General features: G+C 46.8%; 1 protein-coding gene across 12 annotated transcripts in view; it reads left to right on the top strand.

The window, feature by feature from the left end:
- The window catches only part of LOC113805740 (uncharacterized), a 183,492-nt gene that overhangs the window by 170,668 nt on the left and 324 nt on the right, over nt 1-12,500 (top strand). For 2 of the 12 annotated variants that reach the window (XM_070114756.1, XM_070114753.1), the window contains exons 4-10: nt 273-756; nt 1,173-3,760; nt 3,975-4,155; nt 4,562-4,723; nt 5,039-5,144; nt 5,939-7,312; nt 8,734-12,500. The exon at nt 8,734-12,500 is cut by the window's right edge and continues 324 nt beyond it. In XM_070114756.1, the coding sequence (XP_069970857.1) occupies nt 273-756; nt 1,173-3,760; nt 3,975-4,155; nt 4,562-4,723; nt 5,039-5,144; nt 5,939-7,312; nt 8,734-8,905 (5,067 nt within the window). In that variant the 3' untranslated portion in view covers nt 8,906-12,500. Of the gene's footprint in view, nt 1-272; nt 757-1,172; nt 3,761-3,974; nt 4,156-4,561; nt 4,724-5,038; nt 5,145-5,938; nt 7,323-8,733 lie in introns of all 12 variants that reach the window. The other 10 variants (XM_070114764.1, XM_070114763.1, XM_070114762.1 and 7 more) reach the window with 10 other exon arrangements.

The following is a 12,500-nucleotide window of genomic DNA, read 5'->3' as shown; positions in this document are numbered from 1 at the left end:
GGAGCCATTGATTTTTTTATAGTGTATTAAATTTTAAAACATATGTAAATGATTTTCATATTTTTATATATATATGTTGTGTGAATGTGCATGCGTGCGAGAGTGAGAGAGAGAGTGAGTGAGTGAGTGAGTGAGTGAGTGAGTGAGTGCGTGAGAGAGAGAGAGAGAGTGAGCGAAAGCGAGAGCGAGAGAGCGAGAGCGAGAGAGCGAGAGCGAGAGCGGTGTGCGTGCGCGCCCGCCCCGCCCTAAGGGAGTGATAACCTCCAGCGCAGTCCCTCCTGCAGAGCGCCGAGGACGGGGAGATGTTCGCCAGCGTCTCGGGCTCCATGATGGACCGCTACGACCTGGACTCGTCCGTGTCGCCGCGGTCCTCCTCCCACTGCGACCGGGAGGAGGAGGGCGACGAGGAGGAGGAGGAGGAGGAAGAGGAGGACGAGGACGAGGACGAGGAGGACGAGCGCGAGGGCGGCCCCCGCGGCGACGGCCGGAGGGACGACGAGCTGGAGGCGGAGGGCGAGGAGGAGGAGTACAGCGGCGTGAGCGGCGAGCTGTCCCTGTACCAGTCCGGGCCGCTGTTCTCGCCGCTGAAGGAGCCGCCGCCGCTGGCCAACACCACCTTCAGCGTGGACTCCCTGGACTGCGACTCCCTCCACGACGACCTCATCCTCACCTGCCAGGCCAACAAGGACAACTACACCATCGCCTTCGAGGGGTCCTTCGTGCAGTACTCCGAGGACTCCGACTACCACGAGGCTGGTCAGTATCGCGCGCGGAGACGCCTCGTCAGGAGGCGCCTCCCGGGCTCGCTTTAGAGTAATGGTTGTCCATTCGTAAATACGACTTATCGTTCTGGCAGACTGTAAATTATGTAATTAATATTACCTGTTTTATATCAAAGTGATACTGATCTTTTATCTTGCCCTTAGTGATACAGTGCATTCTTCATTTCTATACATTTGAATTTGAGTAGTGGGAAACGATTTATAAAAAGATCTAGTATGTATTTTCTTGTTGATCACAAATGAATATAATATTTATGAGTATCTTGATGACATTCCATTTCTTAATGAAATTCCTTGATTAATTGATGATAGTGATTAAGCGAAAGAGCCTTTAGCTTTGAGCCAACCTGCCTCACTTAGTGCCTCACCCGCGGCCCCATTGTCCCCCAGTAGAGAGCGAGTCGAGCGGCTGCAGCCACCACTGGTCGGGAGAGCGCCTGGAGGGCCGCTGCTCCGCGCCCTCCATGACGCACTCCGACGAGCCCTACACCACCTGGTCGAGAGTGAGCCGCAGGTCGTCGCGAACGCCGGAGGTGCCTTCGAGGGCAACCATCGCCCACCCGCAGCCGGGAGGGGGCAGCCGCGGGGCCGAGAGCGCCAAGCCCCCCGCCCAAGGGCAGTCGAGCAGCAAGAGCAACAGCATGCCCAACCTCATGCGGCGGTCGCTCATGCGGCGGTCGCTCGAGGCGGCCGGAGGCTGCGTCAAGGTGTTCGACCTGCAGAACAGCATGCGCTCCAGCCAGAGCAGCAGGACGATAGGGAATGAGGCGAGCAACTTCTCGCTGGTGAAGCTGTTCATGCGGCAGAAGAGCCTGAGCAAAGAGGCCGTGAGTCTGTCGTCGAGCATCTCGCAGGAGGGCGCCTGCTGCTCCAGCTCGGACAACCAGTCCAACGTGCACGACTCCTCCGACTGGCCCATGAACAGCCAGTCCGAGAACGACATGGACGGGAGCGCCTCGCCGGTGCCGCCGCCCACGCTCATGAGGCAGAACGGCGTCGTGTACCACGAGCGCGGCTTCCGGCGGAGAAGAGGCTCGCTGGGGGCGCCGGAGATAACGCCGAGAGCCAACAACGTCACCTCGAACCTGCAGGACTTCAGCGGCGACACCACCACCAACACGGGCACCACAGACACAGCTGCTATCACTGCCAATGCCCAGCAAGACGGGCTCCTAAACAACAACAACAACAATATAATATCCGCAGCAGCAGTGCTAGACAACAACAGCGTCCAGCTCACGAACACCATGGATAACGTGACCAGCTTTGAGGACAGTCTGAAGGAGACGAGTCCCTGCTCCAAGCCGCCCGTCACCAGCCCCATTCGGGAGGAGCCGGAGGGCATGGACATTTCGATGGACAGCCGAGGGGAGAGCAAGGTGCTCCTCGACCAGTCGGAGAAGGAGACGAAGATCGCGGACGTGCTCAGGCTGAGAGACAACAAGCTGAACATGGATAAGAACAACATGTCTCCCATCAAGAACATTGCCGGCAAGGACAATGGGAATAAGAACATGAACAAGAATGCTTTCAACATCCGCGTGGACGACCGCAAGAGATCCCAGTCCCCGGGGACGCCCAAGAAGAGTGGCGGCAGCAACCGCCGCGAGGGCCCCAACAGCACGCCGCGCCGCAGACAAGACTCCGGCAACTCCTCCAGCGGCTACCTCTCCAACAGGGGTTCCACAGAGAAGATCAGGAGACCTTCAGACTCTGACGCTCCCCAGCAGAAGCCTCGACCGAAACCCCGAGTGCTGAAGCAGATGTCAGACCAGTGCCTTCAGACTTCCAACATGAAGGTGTCTGCAACCGTCAACACAAGCTTTGATTTCGACAAGAAAGAAGTCTACGTTTATTATCCAAATTATGCCTTACCCGACCTTGCGTTCCTCAAGGATAAGAAATACTGCATGGACGCCCGGGTCTTCCTCGTCCCTCAGCACTACCACATTAAGCCTGAGGAGGTGAGGCGGGCCAGGGAGGCCAGGGCCAGGCGCCCCTTCTCGTGCGGAGACATGGAGAAACTCAAGAAGCACGGATTCAGCCACATTCGGGACTGGGACTCTCTGAACTTCCTGCTGCCAAAAGAACTGAAAGAAATGCTGCTTGATGAGACCGAGTGCATGGAAACCACAAAGCCCTCGTTCTGCCAGTCGCCCAAGCCCTCCCGGCGCCCCATGAGCTGTGATTACACGCCGCAGAGGTACTCGCACGAGCTGAAGGGATCCGCCAGCAGCAACTCCACACAGCCTTCCTCGGGCTTCAGAGGGTCCTCGACGATGCTCAATGACTCAGAAGGAGAGACTGGAGGTCTGGACCAGAGATACGTTTACAAGTATGACAGTGCCAGCACAGATTCAGAAGGCATTGAGAAGCCCCCACCCTTGCCCAAGAGGTCTATATCTCTACCCGTCGAGGAGAGACACGGGCCAGACGATCCAGATACACCTCCGCCACGACCACCTCTACCGCGGGGCATCCTGCGAAAGACTTCGTCCCTGAAGGAGGACCCAACAAAGGGGGCCGGAGGCCACAACAAACGCTACAGTGCAATTGATCCAGGCAGAGGCAACATGAGGGAGGACCTGTTGAAGAGGAGATCCTTGCAGGAGCCCATGGAGTACATGGCACACAGGAACGCCAGGGAGACCATCCCCGAGGTAGGTGCCCAACAGCCAGCACAGCAGGAAGTGGAGAAAGAGCGGGCGATGAGTCCTCCTTCCCCCATGGGATGCAGCTGCGTCAACCAATGCACAGGGTTCTGTGGTAAGGGTCTTCAGAAGAAAAATCTGCTAAGGGTCAGTGAGCTGCCAGACATCTCCAGCCACGAGGACCTGACGGAGGATGACCTTCTCCGCATCAGGTCACAGGTCAGCACCTTCCTCGTTACAAAGGGAACCAGCCTAAGTCCTATTATGGCCGATGTGAACGGGCCGTGTGACCTCTGCCCGAAGAAGAGTGTCAGCTTTGCAGAAAAGGTATTTACATGGATGCAACGCTCGGTCTTCAGATTATTTTTCTGCATGCGTTATGATTAAGTTTAAGATTATAAAAAAAAATGTGAAATAATATTTCGAAGTCATTAATGAAAATATGTTCCTTTAAAGAAATATATACATATCAATATCTCCATACTAATTGTCTCAGCGACGTTTGGTTACGAAATTAGAATGCAAACCTCTCTCTCCCCAGACTCCCAACGCCGAAGTTCCCCCAGGAGGACTTAACACAGACGGGACCGAAGAAGACCCGAGGCCGATGGTGTACGACGCCCATGACAAGAAGACCCTGGTGCTGTCTGTTCGCGCCGCCGTGGAAAAGCTAGTCACCCATTTCGCCACCGCTTCGTCGCAACAAGAAAAGATCAAACTAGGTGCGTTGCGTGGGCGTGTTTGCGACTTGTTTGCAGCGGGCGGAGGGTTTTGTAAGAACGCTTCTCTTTTTTATGAGCTGCGGTTGATACTGTGCTGTTGAAGGGTTGCGCGATGATTGCAAGGGGATCAGATTTCGATGCAGGTCTTCTAAGTTGCGATTTTTTGTGTTATATTGCAATGTAGATTGTATTACATGTTAACTTCTTTCTCTTTCTTAGGACCGATTCTATTTCCTCAGTCTCATATATACTGCCCTGGGAATATTATTATTTGATGCGTTAAGTAATAATGCAATGTTTTTTTTTATTACACTATATATATTCACTCTCACTTCGTCCCGCCTTTTTTATCCGGAACTCTCTCGACCTCCTTTCCATATAATCCTAGCGTAACGTTGCCTTCCAGGTACAAGTTCCCTGAACCCAACCGTGGCCCAGATAGCCTTAGAGAAGCTGTGTCCTGCCGTGTACGCCCTGCTGAGTGACGGGCTGCACCCCTCCCTGCACTCCCTCTTCGGCAAGATCAACAACTCCGTGTGGCGAGTCGTCGAGGTCACCAGTCAGATCAGTGAGTCTTCCGTTTTCTTTTCCTTTTGGTATGGTTTGGGAGGCGAGTGGGATGGAGGGAGGGAGGGGGGGCTTCTTTAAAATTGTTGGTGGGTGTGTGCTCGCTCGGATGATTGGTAGAGTCTGATATTTGATGCGAATGTTGCTTAGTTCATGTTTTTTGGGGGTCTTTTTGATATTTGAAATGATATAATACACCCGTAATTTTACCTACTTTATTTACTTTCTCGTATTGTCTGCCAAGATTTTAATATGTCTTCAGTGTTTCTCAATCTCGCAGTTTCTTCCATTTTTAAAATCATTTCTCGGCTTACAGGTCCCTCCACAAAGGCTCTGAACGACTTGGTGTTGACGTTGAACAGCGAGGAGTGCCTCTCCGAAGGCCCCATCAAGTTCAATGCTTTTATCTTCGGACTGCTGAAGTAAGTGGTGGAGGTCTTGCGGCCTTTGAGGTAGACGTAGTGTTTCGATGCGTGATTTACACACATACATATATATTTATATGTGTATGTATGTATGTATGTATACATTTGATAGATAGGTAGATAGATGTGTGCGTGCGTGCGTGCCTCCGTGCGTGCGTCCGTGCGTACGTACGTACGTGTGTGTGTGTGTTTTCTTGTGTGTATTTGTATATGTATATGATTGTGCATATGCATATATGCATGTATGTATGTATGTGTAAATATATATATATATATATATATATATATATATATATATATATATATATATATATATATATATATATATATTTATATATTTATATATTTACATATTTATATATTTATATATCTATATATGTATATATATATACATATATATGTATATATATATTTATATATATATATTTACTTATATACTTATATATATACTTATATATATATATATATATATATATATATATATATATATATATATATTTATACATATATATATATATATATATATATATATATATACTTATATATATACTTATATATATATACTTATATATTTATGTGTGTGTGTGTGTGTGTGTTTGTCTATGTATGTTTTCTAATTTCTTATATATTCATATTAATTAGAGTATATATGTATACAAATAGATGGGTAGATTTATAAAGATATGTAGATATCTACACAGATAGGTCGATGTGTCAACAGGAATATGCTTTGGATCTAGTCTCCCTGTTCCGGACTGAGGCATAACCCCAATCCCACCGCCCTCTTGCAGCATCCGTTCCTTGGACTCGTGGATGAGTTACCTCCGGACGCGAGAGAGCATCATCCAGAAGCACTACCACCCCGAGGCCTTCCTCTACCTCTCCAACACCGCCACCAGGTCCCTCTACGACGACCTGCTCATCGCCCTCCGGCCGCTCGCCATCCTGCCCTTCAACCTCGACCTCCTTCATGAGTACAAGGCCCTTCACGCCAGCCTGCAGAAGATGGAGGAGAGGCTCCTTCAGCACACGAAGGAGAGCCCAGGGGAGCGCCCTCCGTCAGTCCTGGACCACCTTCTGGCCTCGAAGGAGACCAAGGAGTTCAAGAACGCGGTGCAGCAGGACCGAGTGAAAGCCCTCATGCGTGTGCTCACCTCCCCGGACCTCGACGAGAACGAGCTCCTGCAGTCCATCTCAGACCACACTCGGGAGAGGTCCCGCAGTCCCAGACCGAGGTCGTGCTACGAACACGTGGCCAACGAGGAGCAGAACACGACACTGAGGAAGCGATGGAGTGGAGTCCAACTGGGCTCGAGGCTCCTCACGGCTATTGATAAGCTGATGCTTGAGGAAGCTGGCCCTTCGTCCAGCGACGACTACACGGACTCCATCGATAACCCCAAGAACAACCAGCGGCCCAGCAATGCCCGGGGGTTGGACGGCTCGGAAGAGAACCTCCAGACGGATCTGAAGGTCAGTGACATTTCCAGCAGAGATGGAGACATCAGCGAGCGGTCGGCGTCGGAGAAGGACACGGAGAACGAGAAGGGGGCCCGTGCGTGTGCAAACAACGATGATGACGACGAGGAACCGGAAGGAGTCAGATTCAGGCGCTTGCAACTCAAATGGGAGCAAATGGCGGGGCCGGAGAAGAGAGCACCTCCCCCTCCCAAGGCACCAGCACCTACAGTGCCTGAGAAAGCTGTCAGTCCCAGTAGTGGCAGCAGGTCCAGAATACCCAGGCCTGTCAGCATGACTTCCCCGCAGCGCCCGTTCAAGCCTTTCGACCCGTCGAAAGAGAAAACTTCGCCCCAGATCAAACCAGCACTCATGCAAAAGCAGCACTTGAACACAGCACCAAAGGAATTGCCAAAGCCAGCCCCGAGAAGGTCCCTGAAAGACAAGTCCTCCGTTCAAAACAGTCCAGATGAACCAAGCAACACCGCGGTGCGTCCCCCATCGGTGCGGTCGCGTCTGGCACCGCGGCCCAACTCCGTCAACCTCAGCCTGGCCACCGGTCGTGCCTCTTCAGTACCAGGTCGTGTGCCGAACACCGGAGACAAGACCAACAATGCCAGTGGCAGGTACGATGGACAGCGTAGGTATGCCGGGCAGCAGCGGTCGGCCAGCCACGGGAGACGTGTGGCGCCAGGAGATTCACCCAAGTAGGTATAGGTAAGACCAGAAGAGGGAGGTATGCTTATGGAAGCCAAGGTCATCAAGAAGAATATTAACCCACTGTCCTGGAGATTTTCTTTTGTCAAGCAAAGATTAAAGATCTGCTCCAGCAAGATTGCAAACATTAACATTATTATTTCCTGTTGGCAGTGTCCTATAACATAAACACAGACGTAGGTTCTGCAGAACATTCCGTTCTGGAGAATTGGGCCTGTATTATAGGAAAGGACAATGCCAATAGGAAGTATTGCAGTGTTTTTTGAGTGATTTTATTAATAATGTTGCTAACCCATGTAATTCTGAGTATTTGCTAACCCTCAGTGTATATCCCACAAGCATACCTTTCTGTAGGCAGGAGTAGGTGAAATCACAAAACAATAACCAGACTAATACAGCACCAACTACTTCAAAGCACAAAGAAGATATCATCTCACCGTTACTTTGGGTAAAGCCATCAGTCTTGCTTAGGGTTCTAAGGTAATGTATCACATACTTCAACTCGTCTAAGTTGGCCAACACTCTCTTAGCTAATTGGCATCTACACTGGGGAACTTCCCGAGAAATTTCCTCGTAGCACCAGCTGCAGGTGGCTTTCACCTCGCTCTCTTCTGTCTTTATACCGTAGACCAGCTGATCTGGCATGTGTTAGCTTGTGGTGATGGGAACATGATGACCGTGTCTTGCCCAGAATGCACTTTCGGAGCGGTCTCTAAAGGGTGAGGCAGTTTGCAGTGATAAATGACTCTTCTGAAGAGGTATTCCCATTGTAAAAGAAAGAAAGAAAAAGTTTCAGGCTTTGTGGCGTGGAGTGATATGATTCAGTGAAATGTCCTAATAATTTTTAGTACTCTCTGAAGAGTTGTTTGGGGTTTTGTCATGCAGTATATCATGTTTAGTGGTTTCTAACTAACAGTTTCTGTAAATGGCAGCATCTTACATGCCATAGTATAAGGTAGTCCTCCTTGTTTGTGCTTTGATGTCACACACATGCATTTTCATTGATGGTTCAGAGACTGGACAAAGTGTCATGTTTCAAGGGCACATTGGCAGAAGTGTGAAACGGAACCTTTTTGACGTGAAAAGGCTAATGAGCCAGTAGATATAGATCGCTTATGTAGTCTGGCTAATGCATGCAGGGAAAGTATTTTACATTTCAAGATATTTTTCCGACTAACAGTATGGAGTAGATAAGTTTTCATTTCTCTTTTCTCTCAACTAACATACAAGTTTGTGAGCAACCAACAGATTATAATAAGCACCAGCCAAATCTCATATAATAACAAAGATAATGCATGCCCGAGCACACCAGCTGCTTTCGTTTGGATTATCTAAAACCAGAATAACAACGAAACTAACTCCCTCATACCTTTCCCCGCTTGACTCTAACGGACTCCTCGCGCTGTTGCAGATTGGTGCAGACGCTCCACCACCGCATGGCGACGGACAACGGCCACCTGAGCTTCAGCAGGGGGGACATCCTGACGCTGGTCGTGGAGGTGGACGACCGCTACCTCCTCTGCTGCCACAACGAGCGCAAGGGACTCGTGCCGAGGTCGTCCGTGATCGTTTACGAGGCATGAGGACCGCATCGTCTGGAGGAAAGGAGCGAGAGAAAGAGAGAAACAGATAGATAGATATAGAGAACGAGAGGAAGAGAGAGCTAGAGAGATTATTGAGTGTGTGAGAGAGAGAGGAAGAAATGTAGAAGAAAGAAAGAAAAATGATGACATTGTGTGCCTGAAGATGACAAGAGAGAAGGAGGACGCAGACCAGGCTCTCCTCTGAAGCAGTTCGGGTGCTGTGGGACTCGAAATTTATTGGGTAAATAGCTTAGTGCAATAGTAGCTGTTCGAGGAAGGAATCTTTGATAGGAAATTCACTCCCCCTCCCTCCTCGTCCACCCTCCACCCTCCTGTGTGTTGGGAGAAATGTATTATCAGTTTTAATTATGTACAAATCGATTGAGGCTATCCCAGAAGAAAATAAATTACAGTAAAAATTCATGACCAGCAACCATTCCTTTAAGAAAACGAAATGAATGTAATTTATGATCACTGAGCTTAGAGCTATGATATATTTCGAGGAAGCAGACGGCAAGAGGACAATTGCTAGCAATGCCAGTACATATAGCTTTTAAGACCTTTTATATGCTACTCACAAAACCTGCAACAAACACTTTAAGAGGAAACTGTACATGATTTTGAGTAGTATTTTCAACCTTATGCACATAATCCTTCCTGTCATTTTCTCACTGACGACGAAAAAAAAAGAAAGAAAAAATATTCATTACTTTTAAGAATTCTTCAGAAACCTTAAAGAAAGATCATGAATCCAAGAAGAGGAACATCGGAGGCGAGTGACTTCGCTCTCTTCGCCAGATGTTTCGGCTCTCCCAAAGCTCACGTCATAAGGCTATAGTATTTCTCCTCAGTGTTGTCCTGGGGGCGATGCGCATAGCCTCAGTTCCCACAAGTTTGGCAAATGACACTTAAGGTTTTCGGGAATCATTAGAGGCGTTCTTTATGGATGGAATATACTGTGACATCTTCTTTTATACTCGTTCGTTTTTTTTTCTCTCTCTCTCGGTGAGATTACCCAAATTTTACAGTCTTAGAATCGTCATTTCTTTCCCCCCGTTTCGTTTCGTCATTTATTTTGTACAGAATCCGTTCACTAGCATTTATTTCAAGGGGAAACACAGGTAAAACACTAACAACTTGATGAAAATAATATAACGCTATGCAGAGGTAAGGCACGTTTTTTCTACGGTCGCTAAAGGTTCATGTAGATATTTTACACGCTTGACGAAACCAGAAGTCAATCTTTTCTTGTAGATTTTACTTAATGGGTATTTGATCTCAGTATGTGATATTGTACGTTATGTATCCGTATTAATTCTGTAAATAACAAAGCACATTTTCAAAAGTCTTTACAGTATAGCACTATCTGCACTAGATACAGTTGGCTCTGAACACATTTTTTATTATAATACCAGTACTTTTCTGTATGTATTTTGCTCTCCGTTGAGTTTATTATTGAATTAGGATTCGAACCTCGATAATTCCAGCATCAAAGCATTCCTCCCCCAGTCAAACGCTATTGCAGAAACCGGAATTAGTAAGAGCGTGTGTCCAGAGCATAACGTGTATCGCTGCACATCTTACCCTCAGTGTCCGGGTTACGTAGCAGCGTTAGTGGCTGTTTGGTTCTGATGGGTCATGTTGAGAGACTGGCTAGTTCTGCACCCTGTTGTCGCTTGCCTTGACACTTGTTCATTTCCATTGCTTTTTAGTTTGAATCTTCAGGTGTTCTTTACTTTGTGTTGCATCTTATGTTGTTCCTCTTGGTTCCAAGTTATTGGCGCTTTGATTTATAAGAGTTGGTAGGTAGGGACTTTTTTTTTCATTAGCTTTTAGTTGGCTTTTATTGACCTTAGCCCAATAGCTTGGTTGATCCAAATTACTATTTTTTATGTAGTAAGTCTGTATTTTTAATTTTTGTTTTATTTTTCATACAGACTGGACTTAAGCCTATATGTTTTTTTTTTTACATTTATGTTTTTAAGATATTGTTCAGCTTTCAGCACTGAATGCTGAAATTTTAAAATCTGCTTTTATGTTACGAGGAACTAACACCTTGTATGGTTAACCAGCTTCCTATGTCCAAGCTGGGTATGAGTAACTAGGCTTATGGTCTTCTGTTGATATTTCCTCCTCTGTTGCCTGCTACTTATCTAGCCAGTCCCTCAGGGGTGACACACACAGTAAGGCCGAGTATACTACGGTATACTACAAGGAACTTACTAACTGTCCCTCTTACTAAAGTTTATTGCTTCCTCATCCTTCCCTGCATGCCTCCTGTGGGCTGTCTCGGGTTTGTCTTTCCTGTCTGTAGCTAGTTTTACCACTCTGCCTTGGTTCTTTTTTTGCTTTGGTAGTCAGGGGCTCTCCTCTTCCTGTCTAAGGGAAACCTCAGGCGGCCTGCGTTATGTTTTTTTTTGTTTGGGGTTCCATGTGGTTACATACCGTAGTTTTTTCCTGCCTTGCGATTCGGAAAGACCTCGCGCTCGCGGCTTCAACCCAGCACTTTCATTTTCCCGCTGTAAGTATAAAGTCAAGATTTGAAGGACTGTATGATTTGGCTCTGAAAATTTCAATGGAGGAAAATTCTCTTTCCATATATATGATTAATTATTTCAGACAACGTCTCGTACCAAAACGCCATCCAAAGAGAATGACGAATGATCCCAGCTCAGAAAGAATTTTTATAACTATTCCAACTGTCACTGTTTGCCACAGCAATGCCAGCTGTTCCTCTTTTACTAGTAACTAGACCTTTTACCTTGTAGATGTGAAGCCTAGCATCTCTGTGTTGTAGTAGATCTCTTGTGTAGATTCCCCCCTGAATTGGTTGCAGTTAAACGAGTTGCAAAGAATCTGCAGTGTTTTGTTTCCATCACCCATAGGTAATGTTCCAGAGTAGCTAGTAAGTCTGTGTTTCTCCTTGTGATGTATAGATACCAAGTCAAAACAAGATGTAATTATTGTGTAATGAAGGGAAAAAAACAAGAATTCTTTTTATGTATGCTTTGTGTAATTAATAGGTGCATTGTTTCTGTACATTTTGATAGCTTTGTTACTTATTTTGTTGCTATTTACCCTAGGAATTTAGGGTTAAAATCAAGAGTCGGATAAGAAGCTTTATTATTAAGTATAACGGAGGGTGCCTATGTCTTGTTTCTCTATATTTTCGTATGACCAAAGAAATACACAAAACCACTTAAAACTTTGTACATTTTATGTAGAATGTAAAAATTGGTTTGTAGATATTACAAAAAATATACATTTGGTTAATGCTTTAATGTAAAATAATAAGTTGTATTGCTATTGCTGATATATGGTAGGTCATTATTTTTCTTGCCAGTACTCGTCGGACAGTCACAGAACGGACAAATTAAGCCGAGTATTCCCGTAATTAGTAACTCTGTCTTAATTAAGCGAGGGTTGGCATCATTAGGGTAAAGTCTCCTGAGGATGTTTACATTATATACATGTGTAATATTAATATTATTAATAATGATAATGGTAATAATATTTAAAAAAAGGAGGAGACATCTAATCCAGGTCTCCTCAAGGTGGGTAGTTTGGCTTTCACCATCCTATTGTATGTAATGGT

Source organism: Penaeus vannamei, chromosome 36 (assembly GCF_042767895.1).
Source record: "Penaeus vannamei isolate JL-2024 chromosome 36, ASM4276789v1, whole genome shotgun sequence".
Classification (NCBI taxonomy): Eukaryota; Metazoa; Arthropoda; class Malacostraca; order Decapoda; family Penaeidae; genus Penaeus; species Penaeus vannamei.
The sequence above is the reverse complement of the archived record's forward strand: the minus strand, read 5'-3'. Positions and strand labels throughout refer to the sequence as shown.